This window comes from Cervus canadensis, chromosome 6 (genome assembly GCF_019320065.1).
Source record: "Cervus canadensis isolate Bull #8, Minnesota chromosome 6, ASM1932006v1, whole genome shotgun sequence".
In the NCBI taxonomy this organism is placed as follows: Eukaryota; Metazoa; Chordata; class Mammalia; order Artiodactyla; family Cervidae; genus Cervus; species Cervus canadensis.
Genome location: NC_057391.1, coordinates 6,818,587 through 6,837,764, shown reverse-complemented (window position 1 = coordinate 6,837,764; position 19,178 = coordinate 6,818,587). Strand labels below are relative to the sequence as shown.

At 43.4% G+C, this 19,178-nt stretch overlaps 1 protein-coding gene across 1 annotated transcript in view; it reads right to left on the bottom strand.

Annotated features, from left to right (window-relative positions):
* Positions 1 to 19,178, bottom strand: part of SV2C (synaptic vesicle glycoprotein 2C) — a 209,617-nt gene that overhangs the window by 34,452 nt on the left and 155,987 nt on the right. Inside the window, exons 5-6 of the mRNA XM_043470698.1 lie at positions 2,508 to 2,641; positions 1,970 to 2,059 (exon numbers count right to left, since the gene is read on the bottom strand). Coding sequence (XP_043326633.1) covers positions 1,970 to 2,059; positions 2,508 to 2,641 — 224 coding nt within the window. The remainder of the gene's footprint in view (positions 1 to 1,969; positions 2,060 to 2,507; positions 2,642 to 19,178) is intronic.

Sequence of the window (19,178 nt, the reverse complement as noted above, 5' to 3'; positions counted from 1 at the left end):
GGCCATTTTGACTCAATATATTACTTTTGAGAGCCTTCTTCTCCACTCATTAATGTTTGTTTGCTTGTACATTCTTTCATTGGCACCCATGGGAGCCAGGACTGGTACTGGACCCAGGAGATGCAATCCTAAAGCATCGTGCTCTCTAAGCATTTACCATATAAATTAGAAAGTATCCCAGTGGAAATCTACATCAGATGGGAGAGACATACTGTACAGAACACCCGAGCTGACCTGGGAGCGACAGAGAAGACTTGATGGGCTGTGGAACTTGAGCTAGAGATTACGGAGAAGCATGTCATTTGCCATGTGTATCAGCTATTTGCAGGGCATTCCAAGGGGGAGGAATATGACACGCAAACACCCACAGGTGTAAGAGAAAAGACTGTGTTGGAAACTGCAATGACTCTGTGATTCCTGAAGCATGGTGCAAGGGCAGAGAGTAGGGAGGGCTGAACCAAATCAGTGGCAATAAGGGTAGAAAGTAAGAGACAATGATGAGAGATATTTAGGATGGAGAATAATAAGATAGACTGGATTTTTTGGACATAAGAGAGATAAAGGAAAGAAAGAAATAGGATAGTTTTCAGGGGTCTAGTTTTGGTGGTACTGGTGGCACTTGCTGATAAGTCTTCGGACAAAGAAGAGATTTGGAGACTCTTCAGGTGAGAAGTTTAGATTTAGAAATTCAGAATTTGAAGGGCCTCTAGTACACAGGAGTATGGCCACAAAGCCCTTCAACATGTATGTCTGGAGCTCAGATTGTCCATTTGGAGAAAAAGATCTGGGAAGTAGCTGAGATCAGCTAAGGAGAATGTGAATGACTTAAAAGAGAAGTTTGCTGCAAACAACGTCCTGAAAAAACAGCATTCAAATTAGGTACACAGGAAGACGACCTTTGAGGAAGGCATGTGGATTCACCGTGTTGTAGATATAATAAGAAAAAAATCAAATGTGTCATGGTGGAATCCTGTAATGACTTTGGAAGTCACCCATAAATGATTGAGATGACCCATTCTTTTAGAGTGGTCCCATCTTATTCCCACCTAATCTTTATACAGTCAGATTAACGTGGATGGTCATGAATGAACTTGGTAACTCAGACCTTCTGGAAGAATAAGCAGGTTAGCAGGGCGATGAGGTTCTACAGAGGCACCTTCTCAGAAATCTTGGGTAGAGGGTTTATTCTCAACCGGCTGAGACGAGTTAGGTGACATTGACCATCTACATGACACCTCAAGATTCCTTTTGCCTTATGATCCTTTAGTTTAAATACACTCTTCCTCTCTAGTGCTTCTACTCAAAAGAAGGGTCCACTTAAAGGATTCCAGGTCCTCAATGGTGGACATCCATTATTGATCTTTGTTCCTCCAGTACACTGCAGAAAACATTTTTATTAATTAAGAATCTGTGATCATTTGGTGAGAGGCCAGACTGAATTATACCTTCATATTACAAAAAAATCCATTTCATATTAAAAATGTAATGAGTCAATAAGTGTCAGGGGATTGTCTAATCAGGAACTATTTCACTTATTTTAAGAACTATAACTGATACTGTTGATAAGACCATTGAATATTTTGCTTATATCACCTTTAAACCTAACTTAGACAAGACATTTTTGGTCTAACTATATGTTGCCTACATCAATGGATTTAAAAACCACTTTTTTTTATTTTGGTGGAGGTTCTGGGGAAAAAAAATACTGTCCTTTCCAAAAAACACCATGCATTCAATTTTTTATTAATTTAGATGAGTGTTCCTGTTGAGAATACATTTTGTAACTGGAGGATGGAAGACCATTCCACGCAGAAGAAAAACACATACAACAGCAGTGCAGCAGGTAAAACGGTATGAGATATCGAGAAACGAGTGGCTGGTGCAGTGAGAGAAGAATTTACGACCAGGTCTTTTCAGAAAAGGTTTCTCGCCCTTTGGCGTAGAGGACTCTCTGAGCAGCAGTACTCACCGTGAAGACCTTCTCAGGCTGACCCCGTGCTCTCATGTTGGTGTCGTGAATTAACTTCAGAATCATCCAGGCTTCATCATGTTTTCCAACCTAAGAAATATGAGTAGACAGTGAATGGCCAGGCGGTGAAACACACATGCTCCCCAATTTTCCAATAACCATGTGGTATTGTCAGACCCCACTGGGTGCAACAGGGCAAATGGTTTAGGTTCATCCCACTGGAAACGCAGACTACCTGGATACCCTGAGTGCAGCAGCAGCTCAAGGAAAAGTGTGACATTTATAAAACAATAAGGTGCGTTTCTTCACTGAGGGAAACCACTTGCTTGAGGAGGGACATTAGCGCTTTCAGGCCACGAGGCAGCCTTTTCACATGCTGGTTGTTGAAAGCATGTCTCCATGAAAGCAAACCCTCCATTGATCTGTAGTAGGAAGGAAAAATGTACCTCCTGAAGAGGCAAACATACTCCCCTTGGATTAAAAGGACCTTGTTTCACTGTCTATGGCTTCCTTGAGTATTTGTGATGATGAATGTTACCTCCAGCAGGAACCGTGGGCTTTCAGGCATGAACGTGAGGGCCACCACCGAGGAGACACAGGGGAGCGCGCAGACAATGACGAACACTCTCCAGCTGTGGAACTGGTAGGCTGAGCCCATGCTGAAGCTCCATCCTGGGAGAGGGAGACGGAGGGGTGAGGCAGGGCGAGGACCCCAGTCACGGCGAGCGTCCTCACCTGGACTGACGACTGGTCAACCCCAGTCACGGCGAGCGTCCTCACCTGGACTGACGACTGGTCAACCCCAGTCACGGCGAGCGTCCTCACCTGGACTGACGACTGGTCAACCCCAGTCACGGCGAGCGTCCTCACCTGGAACTCATGACTGGTCAACCCCAGTCACGGCGAGCGTCCTCACCTGGACTGATGACTGGTCAACCCCAGTCACGGCGAGCGTCCTCACCTGGACTGATGACTGGTCAACCCCAGTCACGGCGAGCGTCCTCACCTGGACTGATGACTGATCAAATCTTACCACCCCCAGGAGAACGAGCTGATCTGGGCATTAGCCACAGTGACCAGCTCAGCTTGAGGATGGCCAATAACAGTGCTCAGAAGAATGGTGCTTGCAGTCAAAGTGGGCTGGGGCTGGGGATGGAGGTGCATGTATATATTTCTGGACAAGCAAGCTGCAAAGACCAAGGTAAATGAATTTGGGAGTGTCTTTTCCAGCAGACTCCTGGGCTGGGTATCCCCTGTCTGCTCCTTCAGATTACTCTGGACCCTTATCTCTGCTGTGAGCCAGGAAATGGCCCTCCGTGGACCACACCAACTGGATGCCTTGTCCATCAGCTTCCGGTTGGGTTTGAATAATGGAAGCACTGGGAGGAGAACAGAGGGCGGGATTAGGGCTCAGGATGTTTGCTCCCCTTACTCCCTTCTCCCCTCCCCCGGCTGCACGGAGGTCTGACAGTGTGTGCGCTGGTCCCTGGGAACCTTCTCGTGAAACCACGTCTGTTGTCAGGTTCTGGCAGCCCCACTCTCCTCCTGACCTCAGAGGCACAAGTGAGTACAGGAGGCCTTTCTGCTACTGGCTCCAAGGTGCTTTATTATTCTGTGTGGGTTTCTCCTAACCGTTCCCACACAGCTCTTTTTGGTGACTCCTGCTGAGTGACAGTGCTTTCCTGCCCGCACGCTGACCAGCACAATGATTAAGAACTGGTATTTGCCAGTGCTTCCACACACACATGCCGTACACTAGATCAAGAGAATTTTAAATTACTAGCTTTTTATTATAATATAATGAAAACAAGCAAATGGGATACCAACAGAAATCTCTTCAAGAGCTCAAAGAAAACCAATACTTGAATGAATATAAAATGGTTGAAAGCAACATTCCAACCATGATTCTAAAGGAGAAATAATGAAGCATATCAAATCTAATTGAAAGCAGAGAAGAGATTTATGGAGGCAGAGATGAATTATGGTGAGGCAAAATTCTAATTTTTGCAATGCCTGGTATTTGGAAGGCTGCTGTGAGCAAAAGTCAGATAGTCTACATTCCATCCCCAGGAGAGCAGTGTAATTATTCACTGTTTGCCTGGGGGCCAAGAGAGATTCTGAAGGTGACATGAGTTCCTCAAGGCCCGGCAGCAGAAGCTATATGCCAGAACCTTCTCCACCGGGGTCTGAGGTGGAATCTTATACCCCCCCTGTCCTCATGTCTGTGCTCACTCCTAAACACGGAATCTGTTTATAAATGATGTAAACACCAATGACATGTGACATCAGCCTTAGATTCATGAGCATTTTCCGGGAATTTAATACATGAGGACTCTGTGGACTGCTAAATTAACTACATCGTAAACTGTGGGAGGGGATGTCTACTCTCAATGTTTTCTGTAGCAGAAGTTCAAGCGTCTCAAATATCCAAAATACAGAGGAAATTCTATAATGGAACTAAGAAAACATACCATGTTCACTTCACATTGGATCTGAGAGCTTCACAGAAAGGAATTCTTTTTCAGAAGTGCTGGAGCCAACAGAAACGTGTCTCCCCGTGTGTCTGAGCTCACCTGCTGCTGTCTCCCTCACCCCCTCGGTCCACCTCACCAACATGCTGCCAGCTCTTTGAATGCACAAAGCTTAGTTCCATTCTAAGGGCCTTGCCTTATTTCCTAGGAAACCCAGCCTTGCATTGAAAGGATGGTGGCTGTAGGTCAGCCAGCCTTTCTAAGAGTGTTGAAGTGAGAGACTGTTCAGTATTTCTTGTCCTCAGTGAAGTCCCTTCAGGGTCTTTTCATTTGACATTTTCTGCGCCTGAACTGCTCTGAGCAGGCACACGTGGATGCCTCCTTTGTACTTTCCAGGTCTCAGTTGAAGGTCATTTCTTCAGAGAGGCCCCAACACTCAATTCCACTTTTACCCTCAAGGCCGGTCTTATTGTCTCTACAGCACTTACCATTATGTAAAGCTGTGTATTCACTGATTTGTTTATTTGTTTACCGTCTATCCCTTTCCACACCATGAAAGCAGAAATTCTGCTTTTGTTGTTCATCAATATCTCTTCAGTGCTTTTAGCAAGTCCTGGTCCATAGGAAGTATCCTTTAAATATTTGTTAAGCAAATGCACACACACACACACACACACGCACATGCATACCCTTTTGTGTGTCTGCATGTATACATGAACATATACAGGATCACTGCAGGCTACTAAGACATTAGTTACTCAGGTTTTCTTTTGAACATTTTTTTCTGAATCTGCACTGAACAACAAAACAACCCTGATTTACTTTTTCAGTTAAATTTGCAGTTTGTATCCAGTAGAATTCATTCATACTTTTTAAACTGCATTATTCTGTGAGTATGATAAATGTCAGCGTCGTGTACTCATCATCATAACCAGGATACAAACTGTTCCATCACCCTGAAACATTCCTTCCTGCTGCCCCTGTGGAGTCAACCCCTCCTCAAAGCCTAACCCCTGGCAATTATTGGTCTGTCCTCCATCCCTATAATTTTGCACAATGTCATATAAATGGATTTATATTATATGCATCTTTTAAAATCTGGCTTCTCACACTTAGCATAAGGCATCTGTGCAGATTGTTGCTCATATTAATAGCTTGCTCCTTTTCATTGCACAGTAACATTTCATTTGTATGAATATTTCATATGGTTGCCCACTCACCAGCTGAAGGACAGTTGGAATTTCTCCATTTTTAGGGGATTATAAATAAAGCTGTTATAAATATTTCAGACAGGTTTTTGTGTGTCCCAAAGTTTTCCCTTTCTCTTGGATAAATATCTAAAAGCAGGCAAATTAAGTCATTTAATTAGCTTAGCTTTATAAGAAATTGTCAAACTATTTTCCACAGTGGCTGTACCATTTTACCCTCCTAACACTAGTGTTGATGCTTTTGAACTGTGGTGTTGGAGAAGACTCTTGAGAGTCCCTTGGACTGCAAGGAGATCCAACCAGTCCATCCTAAAGGAGATCAGTCCTGGGTGTTCAATGGAAGGACTGATGTTGAAACTGAAACTACAATACTTTGGCCACCTGATGAAAGAACTGACTCATTTGAAAAGACCCTGATACTGGGAAAGATTGAAGGCGAGAGGAGAAGGGGACGACAGAGGATAAGATGGTTGGATGGCATCGCTGACTCAATGGATATGAGTTTGAGTAAACTCCAGGGGTTGGTGATGGGCAGGGAGGCCTGGTGTGCGGCAGTCCATGGGGTCACAAAGAGTCGGACACGACTGAGCAACTGAAATGAACCGAACCACTAGCGTATGAGAGTTCCAGCTGCTCCACACACTTTCTACCACTTCTTTGTTAGTTTTTTTTTTTTTTGGGGGGGGGGGTAAGTTCGAGCCATTCTATATGTGAGAAGTGGTATCTCATCATGGTTTTAATTTGCACTCCCCTGATGTCTAGTGATACCTTAATTTACTCTCTGTTCATTCATTCATACTTTTATTGAGTGCCTCTATGTGCCAGTCACAGTGCTGAGATGTGGAGGCTAACACTTATTCCCTGCCCTCAATGAGTCAGAGTCCAAAAGAGGAGGCGGATGTGTTAACAGACATGATAAATAGTATGATTCATGCTAGAACAGGCTCTGAAAAGGGTAGAGGGCATACAGAAGGGACAGAGGTATCAATCCCAAGGAGTCTTCTCTTAAGAGCCAAATTTCTTGTCTGATTCAGGTTTGTGAACACAGAGAGCAAATTCTTAAACTTCTAACATTCAAGTGAGAGATACAGTTCAAATCAGTACCAAAGAAGTAGGTGAGACTGGCCAAGACTAACTGTGCCATGCCCGACCCCCAACTCTCTTCTACTACATGCCAGTCCTCTGACTTGGAGAGAGGAGGAGAGCCCTTGACCCGAGTGTGAGTCTCAGAAGAGGAACTCACCCCTCCTTGCCCTTCTGGATCTGCCCTGGACTGGGGGAGTGGGAGACTGACGGGTGACCTTCTGGGGCCTAAGTGAGGGGCCGACAGAGTGAGGCTTTTGAGAAATGACCCTGCAGCTGCTTTGTAAAACTAAAATACCACTATCAAGATTAAACGTGAATGAAAGAATAATGGAGTGAGACCCTGGCTGCCGTAACTCCTCAGCCATGAATTCTCAGGACCCCTCCTCTCCAGCTCCATTTCAAGATGAGTCACACTTGCATTTGCGAGGGACGCAAAGCCCAAACCACAGACATCAGGAAGTGGGGAGCCATCAGCGTGGAGTGAAGGAACAGACCGTGATATGAACCACATGCAACTGGGAAAGTGGTTGTTGCTTTAGGATATTCAGCCACACTTAGTAAAACGGATCCTTTTCTTCATGTTGGCACTATGCCTTTTTTGTCTTACCCCCCCAAAAAAAAAAAAAAAAATTCTTGCAGAGACGGTGGTTCTAATTGTCCTCTGGACTTTGTTTAAAAATACCTATTAAAATGTCATACTGAGGGATTTCTTTATACATAATGTAAATTGCATGCAAGGAAGGACCTCAATTAGGGTATTACAGAAAGCAGTGACTACACCGCGCTAGTCAATGCAGCACTAATGAGTGTTCTGTGTCTTGCATGATAATCAAGGCCATTTACCAGGCTCAAGCTGATGCGCTCTGGGACTGCAGAAACCAGCTGCCTTCCCAGCTGCCTGACCGTCTGAAATCTTTCAAGATGCCAAGACAGAAGTGTGGGGCGCGTAGAGAAGAACGCTGGCTTTCATGTTCTTTTCTGGGTTCTCTCCCTGAGCGTGGGTGAGTTAGCACCCACTCTGTTGACTCACATTTGGTTGCTAGTTATCTGATATGATCAATGATCCAGTGTTTGGTAACAAGGTAGACTTTAGGGATAAAACACAGATCCAATGTTCTTAAAACATTATTATTAATATTAATAAAAATAAATATTATAGGTCAGATCACTTTTCAACAGCTAAGAATAAAATCACTTATATTCATGTGTCAGTGGTGTTAACTCACAAGGCACATTGCCAACTAAAGTTCTCTTTGGAAAAGTGGCTCCCAAATCCATTTTTCTCAAGTGGTCAATAAGCGCAGGAAGCGAACAAGGATCAGATGAGTTTCTGCTTTTATCCTTATAGAAATAAAATGTTATCCCCTTAACCTGTCAGTGGTTTAAAGTATAAACACTATCTAATCAGCATGAAACATTAGTCCTCAGCTAGAAAGTTAGACTGTCATGCATCTAGCATCATCTGTGACATCGTAAGATTTAACCAGGTGCAGCTGGACAGTTCTTGTGGCCAATATCAGCAAAGCTTTTTCTCATTCGTTAAAAAAAAAGTGGGTGGAGGCAGGAAAACGTGAGGATGAGCGAAATAGTTAAATAAACTATGGTACAACCATGCTATGGAAGACCATATAACTACTGGCAAAGAATGAGGCAGATTTGTCTGAACTGATTTTGGAACTGTCCAAGTTACATTGCTCAGTGAGTTCTTTTCAAAACAGTGTCAATAGTAGTGGTTTCACTTTTATATACACATAAACTATATCATTATATCTAGAATACAAGTGGGAGGAAAAGATACCCAACCACTTTACATGGCTATTCAAGGTAGGGAGTGGGAGCTCTTAGGGGCCTTTTGCTTTGGCATTATTTAATTTTTGAGTTTTGTATCACCTTGTACTACTTTTAACCCAAAGGGGGTAAAAAACTTTTCAAAGAGTTGCAAACTTTTGGTTTTTCTGAAATGTAAGGTCCTGTGGGAGAAGAGAGAAGACAAGGAAACTAGAATGACTGTCATGACACTATTCAGCATTCACACCATTTTCAGAACTAAACTAACGTTAATTGTGATTGTGATGCATCCAACTGGCACCACAGGGCTCATTTACGGGGAGCAGTGAGGAAGTGCCCCAGTGTCTCTGAGTAGGAAAGGAAATGATACTTACAGACTTTTCATCTTTAGAACTGTAACCACTTGTAGGTTGACTGAATTCTCAGGCCAAGGCCAGTTACGTGTCAAGCAGTAATAGCATGAGCACCACTGCCGACAGGGATGCATACAGCAGTCTCACACACTCACACACACACACACACACACACACACACAGACCTGGCTAGGGTCTGCCTGCAGTACATAATCATGCCTTTAAGAAGAGAGAGTCAGTTCAACAGGATTTCCACATTTGAGGGGGATGGCCCAAGGGGATCCATCTGTAAGAGCTGGCCCACGCAACAAGCTGACTTTTCCTACTAGTTTTCTCTATTTCCAAGCTCTGGTCCTACCATTTAGAATGTACAGAGCCAGTGGTAAACAGCAGGAGGAAGTTAGATCCTGGCCCTGGTTCCTGAGTCTGGCTTGTGATCCTAAGCGCACTTTTGAAGAAGCCAGCTTCCTGATGGCTTTTGCAACACAGACATTCATGGGCTTATTTTTCAGGGTGTATCTGCTGTGAGCGTGCCAAAGATGAAAAGAAAGAATGAGAGGACCTTTCCAGAAAGAGTTCCTGGTAAAAGCATGTAAGACTCATTCAAGCGTGATGCTTCCCAAGCTTCACTGACTGAAATAAGTCTGAAGGCTTAAAAAAACCTGACAGCATTGTGTGTGTGTGTGTGTGTGTGTATGTGTGAGAGAGAGGGAGAGAGAGAGAGAGAGAGAGAGATGTGAGTATGTGTCTGTTTCAAACAAAGGTCCTTTGGAATCTCCTTTTGTAGACAGACAATAATATAGTACTTGTATAATGATAATGTAGGTCAATTAAAATTTTATCAAAGATTTGCATAAAAATATACACCACAATAGCATATAGGATAGTCAAATCTTGACCATATACAAATGAAGCTTATATCATAAATGCATATAAAGGCAGCTCATTACTCTGTAAATACACATTGAATATATTTCATATTTATTACCTTATAGCACATATAGGCACACATTAACTTTCCTTCTCTATTTTACTTACATAAATATTTATTTAAAAGGAACTGTATATGTTTAGAGACATATTAATACATAAACTCTTACCTAAGCTGATGTTCATGGACAAAAAATAAATCAACTGTATTCCTTTTGTGAACAGACATTGTCTTAGGAAACCAAAAAGTGAACAAAAATAAATATTGGGAATTACGTTGGTCGAAAAATTATACTAATAGAGTCTAAAGCCCATGAGGGGGCTAAGGTTGTAAGATCTTGTGCCTCTACCAGATGAAGTCACAGGAAAACCTCTCCTGAGTATAGATCCATGGTAAGAAATGGAACACTTTCAAAACTGAACATAACAAAACAAACTTGTAAATCACAGTTTGTACTGATACATGTGCCCAAAGCTAAAACTTGTAGCAAAGTGACACCTACTCCCTATATTAGCAAATCAATCTGCTTTCAAATTAGTTGTCCTTATAATACTATTTTTTTCCTAAAAAAATTAGAAAACATACATACAACTTCATGGCCCCTATTCTATTTCAGATGGAAATTTCCTTTTGTTCTTTGCACATGGTGTCAGCAAAATTTTGCTCATGATCAGCAAAAGCTCTCTCTTCCTTCCCAGCAGATTTTTTAATGACAGAGCACAGAAATGCTCAAGGAACCCATTCTTAGAAGACAGTTTTTCTCCCCTGGTTGGGGATGAGGAAGGGGTTGTAATATTTCCCGTGTTATGACAACAGAGGTCAGCCCGAGTGTTCTCTGTTGCTGGTGCCAAAGGTCACCCTCATACATCTCCAGCAACTGCTGGCCTCTCTACCTGCTCCTGTTTTTCTAGCCCTGTTTCTTGCCTTATAGCCTCTCATCCAGAACAAATCATTTAACACTCGACAAGCGAAACAGCTGCTTAGCTCACGATTCAGGCCCCAATTGGCCCTTAGAGTTTTGTCATTAATGTTGAAAAAATTCCCTTTGCATTGGCTAGGAAACACATGTGATCACAGTGACCGGGGACCTCAGAAAGAGGACATCACACCATGCTCCCAGGCACACTGGATGGAAGCATGACTTGGGAGAGTCCACCCCATGAGCCCCACAGCCGGACACTGCTCGCTTGCATCCAGCTCAATCCCGCCCCGAGAAGAGCCTACTGATCATCTCAAGTTCCTGATGTTCATGGGCATCAGATGTTTAATAAAGATCCCAGCCCGAGAAGAGACACTCAACCTTCCTTTCTCACAGCCTTCCAGACCAGGAACGTGGGTGCCAGCCCCTACTTCCCGCTATCCCTGTGTCTAGTCAATCACTGAGATACAGGATGCTATTTTCTGTATTTCTCCCAAGTCTGCCTCTTTCTTTCCACCTCTGCTTTAGTCCAGGCCCTCATCCACTGCCAGGTCACACTCACAGGCTGATCTGCAGCTGACATGGGTCCACAGGGCCGTGTCCACGGCTGCAGTGGGGAAGCATGCCTGTCACAGTTATGCCCTGGGTCCTGCGCCGTGGACCTCTCCATGGACCAGCGACAGAAAGGTCTGCCTGGCCCAGCAGGGGCTCCAGGCAGGACCTGGCTCCACTGCTTTGGCTTTCTTCTGCTCTGACTGGGCAATGCCCTGTCGTTACACGATTTCAGTGTCACCTCTCTTTTTTCTTCTATGAACATATATTAATTTTTTAAATTAGGTATAGCTGATGTACAACATTATATAAGTTTCAGGTGTACAACATCATGATTCACAATCTTTAAAGGCTACATTCCATTTTTAGTTGTCATAAAATACTGTCTATATTCCCTCTGCTGCACAATATATCCTTGTAGCTTATTTATTTTATACACAGTGGTTTGTATCTCTTAAAACTCTACTCATCCCTTGCCCTTCCCCGCTTCCCTCTCTCCACTGGGAGCCGCTAGTTTGTTCCCTCTGAGCCTGCTTCTATTTTGTTATATTCACTAGTTTGTTTAATTTTTTAGATTCAACATATAAGTGATATAATGTAGTAGCTGCCTTTCTCTGCAAATGGGAAAACACTATTTATGGCTTAGTAGTATTTTATTGTGTACATATACTACATCTTCTATATCAATGCACCTATTGATGAACATTTAGGTTGCTTCTATATCTTGTCTATTGTAAATAATGCTACTGTGTACATTTGGGGGTGCATGTATCTTTTCGAAATAATTATTTTCATTTTTGTTTTCTTCAGATATATACCCGGGACTCGAATCACTGGGTCATATGGTGTTTCTATTTTCAGTATTTTGAGAAATCGCCACACTGTCTTCCACAGTGGCTGCACCAATCTACATTCCCATCAGCAGTGTACAGTTGTCTCCGCTCCCTCATCCGCATTTGCTATTTGAATACCACCTCTCTTTAACAGAGCTTTCAATCAGCTCCCAAACTGCCTAGCCTAGTCTAACTTCCATATATCTTCAAAAGAGCTTTTCACGAGAAAAACTGAATCACAAGTTCACTTACAGCTTAAAACCTCTCAGTGATTCTCCACTGGTCCTTGAGTGGTTCTCCACAAGCCTAGATTCTTTCGTGTGGCCACAGGGCCCTCCAACACCGGGTTCCTGCCCACCTCTCCCTCCTCATTCCTCAGAAGTCCCTCCTTCCATCCTTTGCTGCCTGCTGTGCAACATCTGTGAATCTTAACCCCTCCCCATCCTTGTCAGTTTGGAGAACTCTTCAACTTCAGTCTTCTAGCAACCATGTAGAGAGGACCATCCTTCGTAAATTCTTATAGACACATTCAAAAGTATTCACTTCCCCCACTGAGCTATCTTGGGATCCTGTGAAGTCCCATGGTGCCTGTCACAGAGAAAAGTCACAATAGAGAGTGGTCCTTCATTTGTAAGTCTGTTCCTGGAGGGCAGGGACCATGTCTTATTCATCTTTTGTACAAAATGTGGCAAAGAATTGTCACTTGACAAATGCTTCTTTAATTAATTTATAAAGAGCCTGTTCTTTGATTCCTTCAAGATTAGAGAGTTTGCCTAATACCTTCAAAAGTGACTTTTTGGAAACATAATACTATATTGCCTAATTTCCAAATATGTGGAGTTTTGTTCTTTTGTAACTGATTTCTAGCTTAATTTCCTTGTGAAAGGAGATCATGCTTGGTGGTTTTTTGAAATGTGTTGGAACTGCTTTACAATAGTGTGTGGTCCCTTTTCATTTTTCTAGCTTTATTGAGGTATGGGTAGACAGTTTAAAAATGTATATATTTAAGGTATACAATGTATATATTTAAGGTATACAACGTGACAGTTAGATATGTGTACAGCTTGTGAAATGATTACCATAATCAAGTTAATACACATTTACTCACATTTAAGATCTACCCAGCACATTTCAAGTACACAATGCAGAATCATTATCTCTCGTCACTGTGGCACATACAGAAGTACGGTCACATTAGATCCTCAGAACTTATTCATGTTATAACTGAAAGTTTGTACACTTTGCCAGTGTCTCTTCATTTTCCCCAGTCTCTAATGTTACATCCTGACAACAGCTAGATGGAAAGGAGGCTCCCCTCTAGGGCAATGTATATATTTTCTTTTGGACAAACGTAACAATTCCCCCAAACAAACTGGACTTCCTTTGGAAAAATAAAACTGGTAAGAGTTACTATACTAATATGTAACTCAGGCACTTCTTATTTTTAAAGCATGTTTTATCCAGATTGTTTGAAGATAAAACACAGCAACTGGTATCAGTTCAATTGTTGGCAGAAATCCAATTCACTCTTGCCCATCCCTGATTTATGACCCTGCAGGAGACATATAAAGGCTATTTCTCCTCATCTGCTGCCCCCTTCCCCTTCCCCTTTGTTTCAAAATGTCAGGCATCCACCCAGAGTTACATTTCACCTTTGCTCTCTGCAAAGGATGACTGCTTGGGTCATTAATCTTGGCCCAGAAAGAAGTTCCTTGCTGCTACCGACTGGGGAAATGATGGTCCTGATGCATCCCAGGGAACGGTTTTCCAGGGCCATGGCGCCACAAAAATCAAACCCAGAGTGACTGAGTCTGGGATGAGCGCACCTTCTCTGTTGTTAGGAGAAAGGGCGTGATAACTCAGGGCGCTTGAGGTGAGAGAGCACCAGGGTACAAGTAGACCACGGCCCAGCAGAGGGGCCGGCACACCGGCTCTGACCGGGACGCTGGTACCAGCACCTACAGATTCCCCCGTGGGCTGCCCTTCTCCTCACGACGTCACACCCGTTCTCATTGCAGCTGTGGGAAAGGGTGGGAAGCTCTGAGGATCAACTGAAGCCTCCTAGGGGGACACAGACAAAGTGCATTCAAGGCTGTAGGAGATTCCAGGATATTTAGAGCACACTTGCCATGTTCTGGGCACCTCACACACATCATCTTGTTTAATACCTCAATGATCTTATTTTCCCGGCTGGCCCCACTCCTATCCCCACTCCAGGGTAGCCAGATAAATCAGGTCACCAGTCAAATCTGACCTAAAATTTTTTAGTATAAATATGTCCCATGTAACATTTGGGACATACTTAAATGAAAAATTATTTGCCATTTCAAATAATTTCAAAATTATTTGATATTTACTTTTTTAAAATTCAAGTAGGTTGATTTGCAATGTTGTATTAGTTTCATGTATACAACACAGTGATTCAGTTAGACATAAATATACAACTCTTCTTTTCAGATTCTTTTATAGGTTATTACAAAATATTGAGTATAGTTCCCTGTAGGTCCTTGATGATTATCTAGTTTATATATATTTTTGTAGTGTGTATATGTGAATCTAACCTAATTTATCTATATATATATATATATATTACAGGAGTGTGTATATGTTAATCTAGTCTCCTGATTTATCCTTCATCTCTTACTGCTTTTTGGTAAGCATAAGTTCGTTTTCTATGTCTGTGGGTTTGTGAAAGTCACATTAACTAGGTACCCGAGTTGCATTGTTATTTGCTAAATCTGGTAATCATACCTCAGGAGACATTTGGCAATGTCTGGAGATGGTCTTGAATACCATGAGCTTGGAGGAGGAGGGGTATTCCTGGCATCTAGTGGGTGGAGACCAGAGATGCGGTAATATCTTCCGCAATGCACAGGACCGCTCCTCCACCCCCAGAGAATTACCCAGCTCAAACAGTGCCTGCGTTGTGTCAAATAGTGTCAGTAGTGACTATGTTGAGATCCTGCTGGAGTCACTGTGCCCATCTGTGGTACAAATACCCAAAGTTAATGTAGAGAGAATAAGGATATTATAAAGCTGGTTTTCAAACAGAGCTGTGAAAACTGACTTCAGAAGACTTTAGATCTCATTCTTGTATGAATGCACTTTGTTTTTACATTGGTTTTTGTTACTAAGTTATAAGCTCTCTTTTTTTGCTATGAAATTGATCTATAGCAGTTGTCATTTTTTTCTCCTCACCTACTTTGAAACACACGCTAGAGAACAAGTAAAGCTGGCACATTGTAAGAACAGAGGAGAGTTTTGTTCCCTCGGGGTCTTGGCAGAGGGCAGCATTATCCACCAGACGCTTTCTGATAATACCTGCAGCATATAAATGCCTATTACCACAAAGACGTAATAACCATCTATCTTCTACGGGGCCTCCTGGCGGACCAGGGGTAAGGAATCTGCCTGCCAATGCAGCAGATGCAGGTTTGAGCCCTGGGTCAGGAAGATCCCCTGGAGAAGGAAATGGCAACCCACTCCAGTATTCTTGCCTGGAGAATCCCATAGACAGAGGAGCCTGGTGGGCTACAGTCCATGGGGTCACAAAGAGTCAGACATGATTGAGTGACTAACCACACTCACTCACACACACACACACACACACACACCCCCACCCTGTGATCCAGAAATCCTACACCTGGGTATCTATCCAAGAGAAATGACAATCAAGCAGAGCTGAAGCTGCTCAGAAGTCTTGTATGGGGCTCCCCTGGCAGCCTGGTGGTGAAGAATCCAGGTGCTGATGTAGGAGACACAGATTCGATTCCTGATCCAGGAGGAGCCCACAGGCCACAACCGCTGAGCGTGGGCTGGAGAGCCAGGAAGCTGCAACCACGGCGCCCAGGTGCCCTGGGGCGTGTGCTCTGTAACAAGAGGAGCCGCCACAACGAGAAACCGCTCTCTGCAACTAGGGAAAGGTTCATGCAGCAACAAAGACCCCGCACAGCCAAAAACAGACACATAAAATTATTAACAAATGACCGGTATAAAAATGCTCAGAACACAGCCTCTAGGAAAATTAAAATTAACCCCTCTCTTCCCCACTCGCCCAACCAAAAGCCCCACATAAAACTGGAGGCAACTCAAACGTTCATGAACAGCATGGTGGAGGAACATCTCTACAGTGGGATACTATTTTACAATAAAAAGGAATGGACTATGGATACATATAACAATGTGCATTTTTAAAACATTACACTGAATTAAAGAAGCAAGAAAGTTCTCTACTTTATTTATACGAAATTCAGCAACAGGCAGAACTAATCTTTGGCTATAGAAATCTGCACAGGGGTTGACTCTGCGATGGGGAGTGGAGGGACTGACGGAAAATGGATGCATTTATCTAGATTTGGGTGGTGGTGACACCTGGAGGTATATGCTGGGTTGCTGTGTGCAGTCGCTCAGTCATGTATGATTCTGCGACCCCGTGGGCTGTAGCCCACCAGGCTCCTGTCCATGGGATTATCCAGGCAAGAATACCGGACTGGGTTGCCATTTCCGACTCCAGGGGATCTTCCCGACCCAGGGATCGAAGCTGAATCTCTTGTGTCTCCTGCATTGGCAGGTGGATTCTTTAGCACTGTACCACCTGCGATGTACACACATGTCAAAATCCATAGAATGGGACACTTAGAAGGAATATTTGTATGTAAATTATAACCTCAATTTAACAAAGAGTGGTGAGATGACAACAGCAGCAAGACTGCATTTTCAGTGATGTACCAAAGCTCCTGGCACAGGACCAGATACTTTATAAATTAATCTGATTTGGAAGCATTCAAATTAGCATTGTGTCACCTGGCTGCGTCTGAAGAGGCAACATTCCTTTTGCTATCCACCGCTGAGGTGCCCGACGGCCAGGCAGGGCTTGTGCTCTGTACTGAAGCTCCTCTGTGCTTTCGGTCGAGCTCTCCTGGACAGTTAACTCCTGCGGAGGAAATTCTAACCCTGGGGGCTGAGGGAGCTCACGTCATTCCTCCATGCCAAAGGGACACTTCCTGAGGCTGCTGCCCTTCTGACAGCGACCACGATGCCTGGAATGGTCTCTGGCAGCTCTCTAGATGGATCAGATGCAAGCTACAGCTTGCTTAATGAATCACCACACAGTCCAGAGTTACTGCTCCTTAGAAGTCAGACCACAGAAGGGACAGTTCTGATTTTGGTGACCTCAGTGAGGACTTCACCTTGTACCATATCCCTCACAAATGCCTTACACACACACACACACACACACACACACACCCCCAAAGAGCATATTTCACCCCAGAGGCAAGAATAATTGTAAAATTATTGAATACAATTATATGTTAATTAATAAGATCAATAAATAAGTAGAGCAAGGAATTTCTTTGTTTAACTCAGGGACCCCCAAAGTCTGGGCCTATGGGACGCACGTGGAGGTTTCTAAACACCATGGATGTCTGGAGCTCGGGGTGCTGTGAGGTCTGATAACCAGCCTGATACACAAAGGGGAGGTGTGCCTTCAGGCAGATTAAGGAAGGTTACAAACAGTTTTCAGAAGTCAGGCAGTCATCTTCATTTGGCATGAGGCAGGGTGAAGAAGGTCAAGTACAATTTTAGAGACTGACAAGCTTAGTACCAAGGAAGGGCTTGTTGGTCAAGTCTGTTTTATAAAAGCCTTTGCCTTCTGAGGGCACAGTGAAGATGTGGACTGGCCAGTGCTGGTCAGTTTTATGAAGGTCTTGAAAAGATCAACATAGTGACATGTTTAACATGGGGTGAGGGGAGGGGCAGAAAAAAAAAGATTCAGGCGTGGGCAGGATTCTGGCCAGGAAATGAGTTTCTGTGGAAACCGCTCTCCTTCTATCAGAGTCTAGTTTGCACAAAGGCAAACCAAAGAGAATTTAAAAGAATGCTCTTGGGTTCTCTGATAGACTGACTTTATAAAGGCGACAAAGGAAGGAAAAGTTTCTGACGTTAAATCAGGACAGACATAAATCTCAGAGCTAAAATGCATCCCTTATCCATTCTAGGGTGTTTTAAGAAAGTTTTGATTAGACAGACCTATAAACAAAGCTATGGTTTTCCCAGTAGTCATGTATGGACGTGAGTTGGATCTTAAAGAAAGCAAAGCACTAAAGAATTTATGCTTTTCAATTGTGATGCTGGAGAAGACTTTTTAGAGTTCCTTAGACAGCAAGGAGATCAAACCAGTCAATCCTAAAGGAAGTCAGTTCTGAATACACAATGACTGAACACTGAAATGCTGGGCTGGATGAAGCACAAGCTGGAATCAAGGTTGCTGGGAGAAATATCAATAACCTCAGATATGCAGATGACACCATGCCTGTGGCAGAAAGTGAAGAAGAACTAAACAGCCTCTTTATGAAAGTGAAAGAGGAGAGTCAAAAAGTTGGCTTAAAGCTCAACATTCAGAAAACTAAGATCATGGATTCCGGTCCTGTCACTGCATGGCAAATAGATGGGGAAACAGTGAAAACAGTGACAGACTTTGTTTACCTGGGCTCCAAAATCACTGCAGATGGTGACTGTAGCCATGAAATTAAAAGATGCTTGCTCCTTGGAAGGAAAGCTATGACAAACCTAGACGGCATATTAAAAAGCAGAGACATTACTTTGCTAACAAAGGCCTGTCTAGTCAAGGCAATGGTTTTTCCAGTGGTCATGTATGGATGTGAGAGTTGGACTGTAAAGAAAGCCGAGCACCAAACAACTGATGCTTTTGAACTCTGGTGTTGGAGAAGACTCTTGAGAGTCCCTTGGACTGCAAGGAGATCCAACCAGTCCATCCTAAAGGAAATCAGTCCTGAATATTCACTGGAAGGACTGATATTGAAGCTGAAACTCCAATACTTTGGCCACCTGATGTGAAGAACTGACTCACTGGCAAAAGACCCTGATGCTGGGAAAGACTGAAGGCAGGTGGAGAAGGGAACGACAGAGAACAAGACGGTTAGATGGCATCACCAACTCAATGGACTTGAGTTTGAGAAACTCAAAGTTTGAGAAACTCTGGAAGACAGTGAAAAACAGAGGAGCCTGGTGTGCTGCAGTTCATGGGGTTGCAAAGAGTCAGACATG